The following is a 17,697-nucleotide window of genomic DNA, read 5'->3' as shown; positions in this document are numbered from 1 at the left end:
AAGTACCAGGAATTTAAAGATTGTTTTCTTTTATGAATGTTCGTTTCTGTGGACACAAAGCCTGTTCTCACTTGTGATAAATATCTCTGTATTTCACAGGTAAAGCGTGAACCAGATCCCTCTTGGCAAGCAAGATTGAGCCCTCAGAGGCATCCTCATTTCTACCTCCAGTTGGGTGTATTTTTTTTGGAGATGACTGTGAAGGAGCACGTCTGTGCCAGTGCACTGCTTGCTGAGCAAGTGTGGTGGTTTAATTTTGCGTCCTGTGCAGAAGAGGCTGATCAAGGCAGCAGCACGATGTGGACTCCCTGCCTCCAGTTGCAGTGATTCCAGGGGCAGCTCTCCAGAGCAGGCTGCCCTTTGTAGTAGAGTGGTGCAGAGCAACGTACCTTGTCCTGCTGTCCTGCTCTGCTGGGCTTCCTCTCTCTCCTGCTTGTGCCAACCCAAGGGCTCTGAGGAACTGCTGCTCGAAATGGCGTCTGTTGCACTGAAGACGATGTGGTCTCTCAATTCCCTTGCAGCCCACAAAGCTGCATGGTGTCTGAGCCTTGAAGAGAACAGCTTTTCTTCTGAGTGGAGGCCTTTTCAGGGGTCATCTCTCTTTTTTTCAGAGTTTCTTCTGTGTACATGACTCCGTGAGACTTAGTGACTGATTCTGAAATACCGAGCGAGGAGAGGGAACAGCACGCACCTCTGCTGCAATGCCCAGGGGATGCACCCACATGCACTGCTGGTTGTTCTGGCCTTCCTTTGCTTGATCTTGGACCTCTAGAAAGAACAAAAGCCTCGTCAAGTGAGTGGAAAAGGAACGCATGTAACATTTTTTTTTTTCTCAAAGAGAAAAGCCAGGGAAAAAATTGACACAAGCTTTTGAGAAAGCTTGTTTAGTGCTCAGTGTGCTTCCCCCAGGTGATCTTCCTTTCATGAGAGGGATGGGATAAACAGTACAGCAAGTTGAGCTGCTATGTGGTAAGTAGATTTACTACTGATCACTTTTTAGTAGCCAGTTGGCTTTTGTTAGCCTTTAAGATTGTTTCAGAGATGTATGGGTGTACCTTTGTCATACATCCAAAGGTTTGTTTTAGCATTTGGAGCTACAAAGCAGGATTGGACCGAAACAGGAATTTGGGGAGGAACAACCAGGCGGAGCAGAGCTGGGAGAACAGCAGCTGTCTGACTCCACCCGCAGATGGAAAAGTTGGCGTTTTGCGCCCTGGTTGCTCTCCTCGCTGCCCTGGCCCCAGCCAGCACTGGGGGAGGTCGCTCAGCTGCTTGTGTCCGTCTGCAGCACTGAAACAAAAGGAAATGTCCAAGCTGGTTACTGCTCCTGTTTACAGGAACGACAGTTCTGCTTTTGGTAGTTGGGGAATGGGGATGGTACCGAGTAATATTTTTCTGCAGTTGTATGTACTTGGATTGTGCAGAAATTATAAAATAAGCTTCGAGAAAACGTTCAACCTTGCTTTTTAGGGTTTACTTTTGAAATTGGTAGGTGCAGCTATAATTAAACTTCTAGAATGGAATTTGTGGTGATTTACATTTTCTGGAAGTATTTAGTAATTTGAAACAATAGCAATGTCAGTGTTTTTCAAAGAAATGCTCTGTAAATGTTGTGACTTGTTCAAGTGAGTTTTGAACAATTGACATTTTATCTGTTCTTGGGCTGCAGCAGTTACTTAAAACACATACACTGGGTGGGAATACAGGGCAAACTGCTTGTGCACAGGTTGGAATTTTTTGAAGTACAGCAGAATAACGCCATTAGCTTCCCTAACTTGAAAATGATTTCAGGCTGTAGGATTATGGTGTGAAGGCAGAAAGAAGGCCTGTGAAAATGCACAAGAGGCTGGAGTGAGAACTGGCTGGAGGAGTTCGTTGTGATTAAAACTGCATCTTGTGCTGGATAAGATGTGAGGGACTGAGGTTGAAGAGGAATTATAGGCAGCACTTGGCTTAAAAGAGTGCAGTTTGCATAAGCAGCGGAGCACTGTTGTGTGTTGGTGAGGAACGAGGCTTCTGTAGTCTGAAAACCGAGCCTGCTTTACCTGCCTCTGCAAGATGCTGCTGCTTTTATCGGCCTCATCGTGGCTGTGACCTATGTCATGAAGGCTTTTCCATCACGTGTTACACCTCACAGGTATTTGTGAGATTTTTAGTACTCGTCTCGGTTTTGCTTGCAGTTTACAGTTCTGCTCAGCCTGTTACTGCAGAATCGTAGGGTTGGAAGGGACCTCTGGAGATCATCTAGTCCAACCTTGTGCTAAACCTAGGTAGGTTGTAATCTGGAGTAAGTTGTGCAGGAAAGTGTGCTGTTTTTTTCTGCTTTTTGTAATGAGAAGAGAAATAGTGAGGTTACAACAGATACAGAAATACACAGGTAAAGGGGGGTAGACGTGGTATTGCAAAGAGGAAGCTAGAGAGGAAATTCTTCCTTGTTTTACACACATACATCATTATAATAATGCTAGCTACACTTGTGATATGTACAAAAAATGAAGAGGATATCATGTGCTGCAACATCAACTCTACCAATATATTTTTAATCTGTGACCTTCAGGTTTTTGATAATGCAAATCAGAAGATCCAGTTCATTAGGACTGTCTGGTCTGGCTCAACCAACACGTGATATGACAACATCTTTATTTCAGGTTGTTACTCGTAAAGCTGATGATGAGCAAGGTCATGTGTGCGTGGGGAAATAACGGCCTTTACTAAAACGTGATACAGAACTTCATCAAAAGGGGTCTATTAAATAATATTGTCTCTCTGAACAGATGTATCTTCCTGGTTTGTAAGGAATTAAGACAAACTTGGCTCAGTGAGATCTGTAAGATTCCAATTCTTCTGTCCTCCTGTACTTTTGCATCTTACTTCCTTTAACAGAGATCTTCCTTGGCTGATCATAACTAGTGGCTTTGGGTCTAAACAATTCCAAGATACTTTTTCAGAAATGCTTAGAAGGAACTGGGTAGTTTCCCTGAAGGGAAAGGAATCTGCATTACTGGTGATATATAATAACTTCTGCAAGTGGTACAGATGAGTTTTAGAAGAACCTCTATTACTATATTGTATGATTCACATATTTCTCCTGTAAACTTAGTTTGCTCTTTGCAACGTATTTTCCTAGAAGGGTGGTGAGGGGAAGTGTTTAAGCATTTTGTTTGTTGTAAGAGGTCTTGAAGTATTGTGCAAGTTTTTGATGCTTTGGTTGCTGAAATCAACGAAGCTCTCACTGCTGTCAGCAAAACATTGCAGAGGAAGGTGGGTGTTTTTTGGCAGCAGGTGGGAGGGGCCTTGGGTGTGTGCCTGCCTCTGTGCCCCTGTGAGGTCAGGGAGCAGGAATTGAGGGATGTGCAGGTCTGCAGCCAGGGCTTTCTGGCACAAGGGGGTCTCCTACCCGAGGGCTGTGTGCTGGGAAAAACTGGTCAGGCCCAAAGGACAGTTTTTGTGTTAGGCATTGCCTTTTCAGGGCTATGAAAACAAAAAGAGAAGGTGAAAAAGTAGCCTGCAAAGTGTCTAGGCTGCTATGAGAGGTCATCAGTCTTCTGGGAAAGCCACAGGGTATGTTTACATTGATGTGCTTGGATGAAAGATGATAGCTTGGGCTTCTCTGAACTCTGGGTGTGATTTGCTCTCTGCGGGATTTCAGGAGGGCTATATAATGAACGCTGACTTGGTCCTTGTGCACAGCTTGGGGTAGCAGCTGCGATGAGAAATGGCTGCTGTTCTCAATTATGACAAGACGTAAAGCTTGCAGGCACTCCCATGTCTCAGCACAAGGTTGCTGTGAGTGGCCAGGGTGGATGTCGGTGCCAGCCCTTCTGCCTGCTGTGGCTAAAGGCTGTTTTGCTTTTGGGTGGCTGCAGGTTGCCATGTCCCCTGGTCACTGACCCTCAACGAGGTCAAATTCTGCTGCCTGGAGACCTTCTGCTATTGAGCTTTGCTATAGGTGTTGCAGTGATTTTTGATTTGTAATGTGGGAAAGGACAGCTAAGATGCATCCTCTCGATCTCATTTTATGCATCGTGTTCCTTTGGGCTTACTCATAGTTGAAGTGGAACAACCAATTTTATTTCCAGTTGCAGTATCTTTTCTGTTCTTCCCCTCTAGAACTATCTTCAAGAATACATATGTGGCTATTCACAAATCTCTCATTTCGTTCCACTTTGTTTCTGTTGATACCAAAGAACCCCAGTCAAGGTCTTTTCAAGTGGTATTTTACATGCACAGGGGAGTATGTGATTCCTGCCCCAGTGTGGGGTAATGTGAATCAAAGGCTGAAGGCTCTCGCTCATTTCAAATGAAGTATCATCTCCTATTTACTAGACCTTCCAGAAAGCACAGGAGAAAACAGGCCTGAAATAAATATGAGAAACTACATACAAGACTCTGAACTACCAGAATGGGAAAGCAGTTGCGGTTTTCCAAGTGAGAGCTGATGCCACCCTGGTTTCTTCATCTGCACTTCACCTCTGTTCTGAGTCACGAAGCTCAGCAGCTCAGGACGGGTGCAGGGAGCAGCTATCCAGAGCTGCTGTCATCTCCAGGGCTGGCACGGGGGGGGGGGGGAGGAGAGTAAATTTGCATGGAAGTGTTGTAGGCCCTTAGGAGTGAGGAAGCTGTGGCCTGCTTCATGTGGCACATACAGAACGAAAATTCTCTTGACATCAGATAGCACAGATTTTTCTTAATGAAAATGTTCTTTAATTGTATACACGAAGGTTCCAAAATAATGAAATATTGGTGTTCACTCTTCTGGCTAAACACTGTAGATGGTAAACATAACTTAAAGATCTGTCTTTAACAAAGAAGTACCAGTCTGTAGCTTTTATTCCATTAATACAAAGAACATTTAAAAAAATATGAGAAAAGAGAGAAAAGAGACTCTTGCAGCATACGGCACCCTTCATTCTCTGAGCCTGGGGGGATTTGATATGCCATATCTATACAACAGCAGAAACATATCTTGCCCCCTGAACAGCGGTCATTAGAGGGAAATGTTTGACGAGGACAAGTGCTGCCTCTTATAAAAAAACTTCTAATGAAAAGATCTCTCTAAGCTGCTGAAGAACAGGAATTGTCAGCTTCTGTTGTTATTAGTGTAGCAGAAATGAGTACCCTGAAGTACATGTGAAAAATGTCTGCATAAATCCCTGCTGTTGCTAGTGTACGGGATTTCAATTTTTCAAGTCTCAGCAACATACACATTCAATTCTTTCTTTGCTTGACTCTGTGCCTCTGTATGAGGTAAGTCATCAGCCTACTCAATCTGCAGATGGAACTGAGCAGTAATCTCTTGTTTAAAGTCAATTGTGAATTAAATGCTGATGTGCTCCCTCCCACTCTTTCTGTGAGGAACTGTATTCCAAACTCTGCACTGCCTGTGGTTGCTATTGTGGTAGCACTCGGAAGCTTCAGTTGCAGAAGATGTCACACAAAGCCAGAACAAGACAATTGTCCTGGCTGTGATGATCCCGCAGTGTCTTGTTTTCCCTTTTGGCAGTTCACCTTCGTGTTTCTTTTTCCTGACCAGAAGTAGAACTGAGCAGTTTTGGTCACCAGAGTCATTTACTGGAGTTGGATGCATACAGCACCCTGCCACTGAACCCAAGGAGGTCTGTCTCATACTTCTTCCAGTAATGCTCTTTTGAAAATGAAAGCTCAGCCTCACTCATGTGAGTAAGAGCAGTATCTGTTGTGCTTGGTGAAATGCATTCTAGATTCTCGCTCTGCATGGACTGTACTGGTGACAGCTGACAAGGATCGATCTCACAGTGTGAAATGCGTATTAGTATATTTGTAGGTGAGCATAAAACTAACTTTTCAAGGTTAATGCCCACACTTAGCATGTGAACAAGAACCAAAGGCATTTTTTTGTTGTTGTTTGACTGCCTCTTAAAAAATTCTTTTTTCTTCTCTACAAACACAGTGGCAACGATGTCAGATATTTCCTTTTTTTTTTTTCTGAAGAACTTTTTGATAAAGGAAAACATACCAAAGTGATAGAGATAGTGACCTTGGAATGTGTAGAACAGTCACGTAGCGCTAATCTGTAGTTTGTAACTTTAATGGGTAATCAAACGCTGGGTTCTTGTAGGAGACTAGATGCGTACCGTACTGCTCGCTGCGAGGCTTTTTACGTGCCTTGCATAGACAGATGGACAAAATAATTGTGGAAATGAGGAAGAGACCGCTTGCTGCAGACAGAGCAGCAAAGACAGACTTGTAGCTGGGCTTTGTTCTGAACCTGGCGCACGAATTGCCTGCAATTCCCTGGTTTACTGTGTGGCTTAACCCTGCGCTGTTGGAAGCAGTCACACAAATGTGGTAAGTGGTGTATGGTGAGAGGTTATACAGAGTGTACTGCCTCGCTGTGGAGTAAATGTTCTCCAGGACAAGCTGTCCCTCCTCGTCGCCTTGGTCACGGAGCATCAGCTGATAGGTACGAACAACGGAGTTCGGGGCGCACCAGTGTATCTGTGCGGAGCTGTCTGTGACTTCAGACACCTCTCTGAGCCTCGGCGGGTCTGGAATTTCATTTTCTGTTGACATGCCGGGACATAAGCATGGGGATGCTCTCTGAAGTTCGCTGCACGGCTTCTGAAGGTGTCTGCAAGGGTTGTAGTCACAGGAGGTGTACGTTTGTTGCACAGGGGGTTCCGTTGTCTCCTCGCTGTATTCATAGTCATCTACGTAGTGGATCCGTGGTCGGGTGGGCGTGGATGCTGACTGAGTGCTGGACTTTGTGAAGTTCGGCTGCCGTAGATTTGTTTGTGGTGTCCTTTCCACAGCAAAGGAGTGAATGTAATGGGGAACGGCATCTGGTTTTCCTGTTGCTGGAGTAGAATGCTCACTAGTGGGCTGGCTGAATAGGCGTTCCTGGGGAAATGCCATGTGAGTTTTTCTGAGCTCTCCCTGGAGCTGCTTCAGTGTTTCAGTTTGACTCACAGAGCCATAATCCGTGGTCTGGCTGTAGAGCTCTCTGAGAAAACCGGGGGAGGTGGTTAGAGATGCAAGGAAAGGGGGATGGCTCATGGATTCAGAAACTGCCTCGTCCTCGGGGGAGGAACTGTTGGCTTTTGTGAGCATCAGCTCAGCTGAGTTGGCTGCAGTTGTGCTCATTACACTGGCTTCCTCATTCAGACGAACGTAAGCGTCTTTGGTTAGCGGAGCAGAATCTGTTGTCATTGCTGCAGTCATGGTGTAGTAGCTGGCAAGGCTGAAAGCGTCTTCTTGGCTGGAGGGTGTGTTTGAATCAGGCAGTGAGATATCCTTCTCAGCCTGGCATTTATTGTAGAGATCTTGCAGTGAAAAAGAAACTGAAGGCCTGTCCCCGTTCTCTTGGGATGTGGTGCAAAAAGTGTCCAAAACCCTGCAGAGAGGACAAGTTAGAAAAGACCAATTCCACAAGAGCATTACAGGCTGCTGTGAGCCTTTTTATCCCTAACCATTCTTTGTATTAAAGAGGTGAGGCCTAGACCAGAGCTAGGTTGTGTTAACGATAGTGCTGTGCTAAACAGATGACTTTCCACAGCACTGTGAACATAGCTGACTAGCTTTTGGCTTTTGTAAGGTGCCTGAGACAAAGCGTCCTTTGGTACTCTGCGGACCTTGGCAAGAGTGTCTGGGTTCAAGGCAGCTTGTGTTAAAGGTTCAGACTTGAATGCTGCACTTAAAAGGAAACATGTACAGAGAATTGTAATGGGGTCCCCAGGATCCTTAACCTTGGCTGTCTCAGACTGCTAGAGCCATGCTAAAGCACATCCAGTGTATAAGTGACTGAGCTCAGTTTCTTTCTTTACTCAGTCCTTGCAGGCTTTTTTAAAGAATGCAAATGCTAAGTCCTTCCTGAAGAGAGGCAATCTGATTTTAACAGTATACTTCCCTGCTTTCTTAGTTATGGGTGGTGAAATCTTGGTGGCCCCTCCAAAGGAAGACAGATCATGCACATGCAAAGTACATCTTCTGTAAAACTCTAGGAAAGCATGAAAACAATTGAGGATAAATGGTACTTTTTGCAAGTTTGTTCACTGTGTCTGGCTTTGGGAATGCCAGAGCAAGGAGGAAATTGTGAACGAAAGTACTTGTAAAGTCTTCCAGCCATGCTCCCAGTGCTTGCCCATCAAGGCCACCTAGCTAGCTCATTTTTTATCTCCAGCAAATAGAGAAACCAAGAGGGAAAATGAACTATTCTCAGAATCCACAGCTAATATCACTTCATACTTTTCTACATATGCCCACTGTATTTGTCCACTTCCAAGTGTAATTCAGCCATAGCTTCTTCCTAAAAAAAGACTTTATTTTACTTTTCTACCTCTTGTGGAAATGAGAAACATGCAAGGAATGTGAGTAACTTGTAAGGTAGTGACTATTTAGTCTTCAAATAACTTGCATATTTAAGTTGTGTATAAAGAGGATTACTTCATCTCCTTGAAAACACTTACTTTTGTAGCACAATCGTGGGCGTGGAGAGCAGCCAGGAGAGCCTACAGTCACAGAGCAGAGGATTTCCATGCAAGTTGATGATGATACTGTCTGAAGAATTGGTATTCCAAGGATTAAAGGAACTCAGGTTACAGCTAAAAGATGACAAATAAATAAAGTATTTAGTTAGTGCTGAGCTCACCTTTGAAGAATTGGAGCAGGCTTTAGTATCCCGTCCTGTGTAAGATACAATGCCAAATTGCCAGTTGCCTTGGAAATACCATATTACCAACACTCCCATTCTGCATTTGAAAGTCCAGGTTGCTATCTGCCCATCTCTCTAAATTGCACAATGTGGTTGCTGTCTGCTAGCATATAGCTATATAGATAGCACCCTTAGAGATTGCAGCTGGAAAGGAAAAGGTTATCTCTGCCATCATGCATTCACCTGCACTTTTATGTCATTTCTTTAGCTTCTTTCTCAGTGTGTTTCTAGTGGCTTGACTTCCTTTATGCCAGTCATCCCCTTCATGGGGAGATTAACCCCTTCATGGGTTAATCACCTCTCTTAGATCATATCCCTCGTCTACTAAATCAAGTAACTGATTTAGGAAGACCTTGCTTGCCTTTTCTGTTAAACTGCCCTAGCCACATAAAAAGTGCTCAACCTGAGTGCTCAGAAGGTGCATCTTTTCTCTGCAACTTTGTTATTCCTTTCTTCTCTTTGAGTTTGGGTCCTGATTTTTCTGCACTTAGAACTGATATTTCTGCGTATGTTGAAAAATGTTGTGGAAATTCAGTGTGGCAGTCTAGTGGAGGATTTATTTTATATTTTGCTTAAAGAGGTCTATTTGTTTTTCTGAAACTGGCACCTTGAGCACAGCCACTGCTGTAGTGTTTGCTTTCTGAGTTGCTTATAATCTGGGCCAATAATATGAAAGTCTTCTACGGTATTTTCCACATGTTCTCCCTTGTGTTGACTCTTCTGTGTGCAGTTTACCTACCCCTCCATCTTGATAGATCACCTTTAGATTTCTGTTTCCCATAGTGTTTCAACAGGTGTGGGCACGATGAGTAAGCCACTCCTGAGTTCTAAACCATTACTTCTACTAATGCTGAATGAGGGACTTTTATTCATTTGCACTGAAAGAAGCAGAGAGAATTTTAATTGCTTCCAAGGTGCAGATTTTAGGAAACTATCAGCTTTCATCCTTTGTAAAGCAATGTAGACTTTGGAAGCATGATCAAAAGCAGGCTTCAGAGCATCTGTGCTGATCTCATCAACACTGGGTGAAGCCTTCTAGTGGAATGGCAGCAGGATGGATGTTATCTCAGACAAATGGTAATCGTGCATTGCCACAAGTCTCACACCAGCTCTTTGGGCTTTATCAGTTCTCCTGCTGTATTAGTCCTGCTGCTACAACACAGGCTTCATGTGGTGAACCTGGGTGCATACAGTGTTTCTTCACAACACACAAACCCATACCTCTTTTCCACATATTTGATGACAAACAACCAACCTTTGCGTAAAAGTCAGTTCCACACAGTTGTTCTGGGAGACAAAGGCAATGACTGATGAAGAACAACAGAAAAGAAACAACTCACTTTTGAAAGGAGAGATGGCTTAGGTTAGGTGTGCTTTCAAACATCTCTGTCCTCACGAAACTCAGAGAGTGGGAGTCACGGCAGTTCAGCTCTCTGAGATGAGGCGTAGACCTGAAGTCAGTATCAAGACTTTGTAATTTTGGCATCTTTGTCAGGTGAAGAAATCTGAGGTTGGGCAAGTCTCTGGTCCACTCAACTTGAACTGAAGCAGAAAAGAGATTTTTACTTGTTGCATAAATAGTGTATTGCTGTGGATTTCTGCCTAGGAAAAAAGAAGCAGACTGAACTGTTGGCCCATTGACAGATGTTAGTGAGATTTTGCCAAGCAGCACGCAGAAAAGATGGAACCCTCTCTTTGTGAAGCACATGGATTTATTAGTAACTTAGCTAGGGAGCTACCAGATAAAAGTTCTAAATTCATAGCGATGTAAAATATCTCTGTGGTTTCCTGCAGCTATTCCCTGTGGGGAAAGGAATATAAACAAAAATCAGTACACAGGCATATAAACACTTGAGCAATCGTTTTTATAATGTTACACATCTGACCATGCCATTGTGGGGCAGAGGAGAAGAAGAGAACAGAGAGAGAAAGGTAATAAAGGCAACCAGAGAGATGGAATGGTTTTCCTATTAGGTAAGGTTAAATGGATTCTCAGAGAAGTGATGGCTGGAGGGCGATGAGAGAGGTCTACAAAGTCCTGAGTGGTGTGAGAAAGGAGAAATGGGATGTTATTTGCCTAACACAGGAAGGAGCTGAGACATGAAACTGTGGAGGAACAGGTCCTATACAAAAGTGCTTTTCCATCCCAGTACTGAATCATACCACAAGAGGTGTTAAAAACTTAGTGGTGTATCTGTTCAGTGCTTGGTGAGTTGACCTAGGGAAGTCTCCACTGCTGCCTGCTGGAATTGGGGCCAGTACAGATAGGAGGGATCCTTCGGTGCTGCCTTCCTCTTGCTCCCTGCCCTAGGGTAGAGCTACTGCTGCCCTGTTCTGGGGGGAATAACTATTGTGACTCCATGCTGTGCTTCTTGTACCAGTGCTGACCAATAATGCATGGTGACACCTCACTGAGAGCCCCTGTGAGAGTAGGATTGTTTTAGATGAATAAAACCGCTATGAAGCGAGATGGAAATGCGTAGGGTGGCTGTGTAGGGAGGCCAGGGAAGCAGTAGGCTGGTGTGTGGGAAAACTGGAGCCAGGCCTTGGCTCTGCCCCAGCTGGGCAAAGCATTCAGCATCTCCCCGCCTCAGCACCTCAGTTACAAATAAGCTGACAGAGGAGATGTACAAAAGGAAAAGTTGTGCTGCCAGTCGCTCCAGGCTGGGAAGTCTCACTGTGCAGAAGTGTTGGGCTGGTTTTGACTGCCACACTCTCTATGCTACTTCAGTGCAGCAGTGTAAAGCACGGTATAAGTGCAGGGATAGACAGTGAAAGATTGTGGCCATTTTTCTGGAAAGAGAAATGAATTTCCTTCTGTTCTTCCCAAAGCTAGTCCTGGGGCTGGCAGTGGCATGCTGCGGGATTAGGAGGGAGGCAAGGTACTTGGTGCTGTCCTCTCTGCCTTCCCTCGGGGAGGCTGCTCTGTGCCAGGGCCTCTCTCCAGATTTATGTGACACTGGAGAGCACCTCACATGCTCACATTGGCTGTGGATAAGGTCAGGCCCTGTGTTTACCATGAGAAATCTGTAAACTTACTTCTCTCGAGAAAGGTCCCGCTCAGATCAAGCACGCTGATGGTGTTCTCAGGCCTGTGCAGAGCATCACCAGGGGAGAGGCTGATGGCAAAAGCAGACTCCTGAATTCCCCTGCTGCCTTCCTGCCCAAGCAGAGTTGTGGAGAGGTTCAGGAACTGTAGCTGGGGGTAACAGGAAAAAGCCAGTGGCTGGATTTCAATCAGTGGATTTCCAGCTAAGGACAGCCACCTCAGGTTAGGCATTGAAGAAGTGTGGCATGGTGGCACAGACGACAGCTTGTTAAAGCTTAAGTCCAGTAAATGAAGACTGCTGAAGGTTTCCGACCCCCAGCTGACTGCCTGGAGAAGGTTCTGCCTCAGTACAAGGATGCGCAGCTGCGGGAGGTTTGCTATTTCTGTGCCATTCACCTCTTCTAAGAGGTTGTTGCTGAGATCCAAAGTCTGCAGGGCCTCTGGGAGGCAGATGGGGAAAGCCGTCAGGCTGTTGTAGGTCAGCTGCAGGGTGATCCATGTCCTGTTCTTCCAATCCTCGCAGGACATGCTGGTGAGATTAACGTTCTCCCAACGGTCTTCCTGAGCCAGCTGGAAAAAGGCGGTGACATCCCTGGATGCTGCAGGCTCTGCTCTGCTCACCGGGCCTGATGCTGTGCTCCTTGCCAGCAGACAAAGGATGAGCAAGAGGGAGAACATCTTCCTGCTGGATGGCTCACAGTTAGTTGCAAGATCTGTTTGTTTTTTGTTTCAGGGAAAGGAAAACATAACATCAGCATTACAGACCAAATTAAAATACTTCCAGGTAGCTACAAGCTATTTAAAAGTGAAACACTTACAATTGTTTTCCTGTTGTATCCAGACAGTGCAGGGGATAATTAATGTCTTTTCTATAATTAAGCCTAAGCAAAAAGGAGCCCCTTGGGACAGAATTATCATGTGATCTTAGTACAAGTTTGCCTACAGTTTTTCATGCAGAAAGCAACGTAGCTGCATGGGAGGTGAGCTGCTTGACTGGTTGCCATTGCAGCAATACGTGTTGGTACAGCACAACTTGCAGGAGAGGGATCTTGCCATGTTATGTGACTTTCCTTTTGTACCTGGCTTGTATTGCAGCAGGACAGCCCCACAGTGTGCAGTGTCTTTTCTGGAAAGAGCTGCCTGCTGGGGATGGGGGCTGGGAGCAGGTGTGGCTGGGGCCCGCTGTGGACAAGACATTATGTGCTCCAATTCCAGAGGTAAAGGGAGATGCTGGTAATGTAGCTGCTGACCTGTGTTTTTGTTCAAGTGGCCAGACCTGAGTGTGTGCTCCTGGATCAGGGCCCCAAAAGCTTGGGTTCTGAGATGCACTTTATTCAGTGTTACGGTTCCCTCGGTGCTCCCTCCTTGTCCCGCCCCAGTTGGGTTTGTGTGGGTATCACAGCCTCTGGTTCACTCGTCCCAGTCCTCTCTGAGATGGGTGATGAGAGACATTTTTGATAGACAAACGCTTTGAAAAATACACGACATCCATGAGACTCATACCAAAGTTGACTGCATCACTCCTCTGAGAACTTCAAAAGCTCAGCAGGAACCTGAAGACCCCTTTGAAAAATACAAGTCCTAAGTAACTTACCCAAGGTTGTGCAGGTAGTTCTGTGTCAGAGGAACAAATTAACCATAGCCCTGAACTAGTGCTTTACTTATTAATCTATTGTTTTGGGCTCTTTCTTCACCTTAATAGCTACTTGCTGTTCCCTGAGAGGTGCCAGGTATTGGACAGACCATCGTCTATTGCTCCCATCTCAGGTTTGAGGTAGGGACCAGCCAGTGTGCTTTGGTCACCTGAGTCCTTTCCGGCGTCTGGAACCACACAAGAGCAGAGCAGCCTCAGGATCCCCCGGTCCCCGGGGCTGCTGGCTTCCCTGCTCCGTGGCACATGGCAGCGGAAGGATGGGAGCAGCGGGACGGCTGGATGCCGCTATTACATTCACCCGTAGCCCCCAGATCTAAACCGCGGCCGCTCGCACGTACCTGCCCGAGAGTCCCGATGCCTTGTGCTTCCCCTTTCGCGCAGCACGAGCTGCCGGGCTCTGTTTTATACACTCTGGTGACTCAGCCGAGGAGCGTGTAAGGTCTGTGTTCTGTTCCCGGCTTCCCCTGCTCGCGGCTCTGCCCACAAGCGCAGGCGACGTTTGTTCCAGGCTCGCTCCCCCTGCCTGGAGAGGGGGTGGCTCCGCAGCGTTCCCCCCTCGCAGGAGGGTGGGTGGGCTGCCGTTTCTCAGCGCCGCTCCCCGGGCAGGCCTGCTGCCTCCGTCTTCTGCTGAGCATGGGCGTAAAGGCAACGGAGCGGTGCCTCCAGTCCCACCCATCGCATCTTCCTCGGGTGGAGGGAGCCTGGGAGAGGAGAGGAATTCTTCTGGATTTTTTTTGTGGACGGATGTAATGATGTGGAGCTCTGCTCCATCTGCTGACAAGGGTGTTGATAACCGCGTACCAGTAAAAGGCTTAAAGTATTTACATTTCTCTGTAAGACACTTGCACTTGGGAGTAACTCTCAGGACTGCTCTCCCCAGGACAGATGGCATCTCTCAGAGACGAGGAGGCCCCTGGGACAGGAAAGCTCCCACCCACCTGCTGCTCCTGCAAAATCCCTTCCGCTGGGGGAGAGGCCTGCAGCATCACACGGCAGTGTGACCGGCTCCCAGGCCTGCTGTGCGGGGCTTCTCTTCTATGTGCTGCATCTGCTGTGGTGTGCAGCTGGGGAAGATTCCCTTCCTGCTCCTTTGCTCTTCCTTTGCTGGTGTAAGTAAGAGCAGTGGTGTAAAGACAAGGGACTGCTCTGAGCTAGGGCTAGGGCTATTGGCTGTGTCACAGTTGAAACCATCAGGTCGAGGGCAAGATGAAGAGTAGGAACTTGAAAGGAATGTATTAACAGAGTTGGTTCCAAAGCTAAAGCAAGAATGTGGCTGCTCAGTTGCTGCTATAAGACAGTCGTTAACATTTCCAGGGAGAACAGTAGTCAGTGCTTTTCATTTGTCAAGGTGACAAAAGAGATTGTGATGTGGAAGGCAGAACAGGCCTGTGGGCTTTGGTGCTAAAGTGCAGATAAAGGTCTTGCTTTCACAAAATCCTTGACTCTGCATGTATGCAGACCTTATCTTCTAACTATGTCATTCATTATCTGTGTGGGGAGAGGACCTTGAAAAACACCAGAACATCCCCGGATCAAGATACGGGCTTTGAGTAGGACTCTCTGGAGCCCTTGTGGTTCCTTTGGAGGCTGGGTGCAACGTACATGTTGTTCTGCGCGGAATGGCAAGACAAATAGTTTCCTAAATGAAGGGCTAATCCCGTGGATTAATGTTGGTGGAGCAGCTGTCAGGCCTGTGCTTAGGGGAGCACGCAGGCCAGGTGCTCATAGGCCTACAGGTAGCTCTGGGGATCCGCCAGGTTCAAAGGGCAAATTGGAACAGGTGAAAAAGATTCTGAAGCATTTGCTACAGTGATAGGAGCAAAGTCTGGTCTCAACCAGACTAGTGGGAACCCTGCCTTCTCTTTGCCTTTGCAGCTTCTTAGCTTTTCTGGGAGTTTTGGTGTCAATCTGAGAGAATGCTCAGTAAAGGCAGGCATTTTTGTTAGCTTCTTTTTCACGCGGATGATCTATGAGGCACAAAGAGCTAAACCAGACGCCCCCTCCTTAGGGCTGATTCAGTGCTGCACAAAACCTCCTTGCCTGCAGGAATGCTAGGGATGGGCCCTGCATTCCTCAGTGACACAGCGATAAGCAGAACCACGAACCACGGGGAGAAAAGGAGAAGGTGAGAATGGTACCAGGCTGTAAAGTTTAGGAGATGAGTGTTTCTTACTGGCTTTGGTCCAAGTGATGGCAAAGAATGAAAATATCCTGAAAAATTTGGAGAATGGCTTTTAAAGCTGACAGAAGAAATACTTTATTGGTCTCTCCACAGAGCAAGCACTAGCAAGACGTTTTTCTACAGCCATTAGGGGGAGAGGATTATCTAGCCCAAGGTTTCAGAAAACTGTGGGGCGTGTGTGTTGTCTGTTACAATAGTGCAGTCTGAAGGCAGCTGTGAAACGCCCTACAGAATCTTGTGGGTAAGGACAGACAGCAGCCATCTGACATTGGTAGCATTTTACCCTGATCTGACATCGATTTAATTAAGCACGACATAGAATACGGTCACAGTTGGGCCAACGTATTAGTTTGCTAAAGGTTTCTGATTTAATCTAAACAACGTTCCTGTCTGGGACTTCGTGCATTGCACAGACAGAAGATGCTTTATTTCTAGGGCAGATACTTTCCTCACGTAGTATTTCTCAGGTAGTCCTGGGACTGTGCAGTTAGTGACTTTGTTACTATAGATTGCTGCATTGGTGGTACAAACAGCAAAAGCCAAGTTGAATCAGGTTATTGCATGAGTAAAGGGTGTGGTATCTGGTGTGCATGAAGGGGAAGGTCTGAGTCTGGCTGTGACATGCTTGGTGCCATGGGTGTGATGGAAGCTGAGCAGCTGGCCCTGAGCAGGGCTGTGTGCAGGCCCAGGCAGAGCGGGCTGCTCAGCCCGGGGTTGTGAGGTGCAGAGCGCCCTGTGCCCTGCACTACCCCTAGGCTGCCTACAGGACCTGCAGCTACTGCCCCACGCAGTATTGAAGGCAAACGGATAAGAACAGATTCCTCTCTGTGTTCTTTACCTCTCATCCAAGAGCTTTGTAAGCTGGGTGGTACAAGAAGAAACAACGATCTCAAAAACCATGGAGACAGGGCAGGGGCAAGGAAGCATGGCAGGTGGTGGGGCTTACGTGCCAGCCTGAATGAGCTGGCAAAGCTTCTGCTTGCATAGCAGCAGGAAGGCTTTCTGAGAAAGGCAGTGACGCACCAGAGTGAGACGGAGGGAGGGGTGGTAAAGAACGGAAAGATTTGGTAGTTTCACTGGAACTTCAGCCAAGGCATCCTTGACTGGAAGAACGCGTGTTAGCTAAGCACTGTAGGAGTCACGTGCTGTGCTAGTGGGAACGGTTCAAAGTGTCTGGATTTTCATATTCAGACAATTTAAAACAACAGGTGGCAACTACAGGTGTTCCATGCGATGGTTGTGTGACAAGCTCTGTGCTGAGTGGCAAGCACAGAGCTGTGCTTCCTGGTGATCAATGCGACGGAACCTGCTGTTGCCAAATGCAGGGCTTCAGCACAGACATGGCCATGATCCTGACTGAAAGTCAGTAGCTGACATGGAGGCTGTCTGGCGGAGGGCACCTGTGGCACTGACGTCTGTGTTCAGCTCTCCCATCGCTCCCCAGGGCAGGTTTTAAATCCTGCAAGTATCTGGACCTGGACTATCTGTGATTCTTAGACTCCAAGGAAAATACCTGGCTTGTGTCAAGCAAATGAGAAACAAGTCAGTCCTCAATTGAAGTAAAACTGGATGGTCCCTTGGCCCCTGTGTAGAAAGTGCTGAGGAGAAAGAGTCACAGTGTGCTGGGAAGTAGGCTGTATCTGCTCGCTCTTTTGCAAAATATAAAGTCACAGTTCGTTTAAATTGAGAGTCATTCTTCAACAGCCTTCTGGCAGGCACAGGAGAAAAGCACAGGATGTGACAGAAGAATGAGAGCTGTCCAGCCTATGACATTTGGAAATTATATAGTCATTTCTGCAGCATCTCCTAGTGATATGGCAACACTTGTCCCTTCAATTTCTTTAGATACCTGAAACCAGTTTTGGTTTGTCCAGCAGTTTTATGAATCCTTCTAACTTTCTTCTCCTGTGCTTTTCTACACATTGTAGGGCAGAACCAAAGTTCTTTCAGAACAAGTGTGTGTGTGTGGCTCTCTCCAGCAGGCTGCTACAGATGCGGTTCCTTAACAAGCTTAGAGTTAGATGCTACCACAAAACAGAGTAGCAAGGACAGAAGACAGAAAGAAGGCCTATGCTCAAAGGCCTTTTTAACAAGTAAATAATTTAAAATAATACCTAAAGCAT

At 46.4% G+C, this 17,697-nt stretch overlaps 2 protein-coding genes across 10 annotated transcripts in view; one reads left to right on the top strand and one right to left on the bottom strand.

The window, feature by feature from the left end:
- Positions 1-104: 104 nt before the first annotated feature.
- Positions 105-17,697, top strand: part of BMP2 (bone morphogenetic protein 2) — a 236,864-nt gene continuing 219,271 nt past the window's right edge. For 7 of the 8 annotated variants that reach the window (XM_085219021.1, XM_085219023.1, XM_085219020.1 and 4 more), the window contains exon 1: positions 109-969. The gene's annotated coding sequence lies outside the window, so the exon portion shown is untranslated. Of the gene's footprint in view, positions 970-17,697 lie in introns of all 8 variants that reach the window. The other variant, XM_085219026.1, reaches the window with a different exon arrangement.
- LRRN4 (leucine rich repeat neuronal 4) lies at positions 4,682-14,186 on the bottom strand. 2 transcript variants are annotated; one of them, XM_085219002.1, is made up of 6 exons: positions 13,731-14,186; positions 12,989-13,167; positions 11,729-12,451; positions 10,030-10,231; positions 8,445-8,579; positions 4,682-7,372 (listed from the first exon to the last, which is right to left on the bottom strand). In XM_085219002.1, the coding sequence occupies exons 3-6, from the start codon at positions 12,414-12,416 to the stop codon at positions 6,046-6,048; spliced, it is 2,352 nt and encodes a 783-aa protein (XP_085075128.1). In that variant the 5' UTR covers positions 12,417-12,451; positions 12,989-13,167; positions 13,731-14,186; the 3' UTR covers positions 4,682-6,045. The 2 variants fall into 2 exon arrangements, with proteins under 2 accessions (XP_085075128.1, XP_003203815.3); XM_003203767.5 differs by lacking the exon at positions 12,989-13,167 and having other exon boundaries at positions 13,731-14,110.

This window comes from Meleagris gallopavo, chromosome 2, assembly GCF_905368555.1.
Source record: "Meleagris gallopavo chromosome 2, MGAL_WU_HG_1.1, whole genome shotgun sequence".
Taxonomy (NCBI): Eukaryota; Metazoa; Chordata; class Aves; order Galliformes; family Phasianidae; genus Meleagris; species Meleagris gallopavo.
This window is presented reverse-complemented; position numbering and strand designations above follow the sequence as displayed.

Coding starts and splice junctions, on each gene's coding strand:
- LRRN4 (XM_085219002.1), bottom strand. CDS start 12,416: ATGTTCTCCCTCTTGCTCATCCTTTGTCTGCTGGCAAGGAGCACAGCA. Junction 8,580..10,029: donor AGCCATCTCTCCTTTCAAAA/GTGAGTTGTTTC, acceptor GTCATCTTTTAG/CTGTAACCTGAGTTCCTTTA. Junction 7,373..8,444: donor CCCACGATTGTGCTACAAAA/GTAAGTGTTTTC, acceptor TCCTCTCTGCAG/GGTTTTGGACACTTTTTGCA.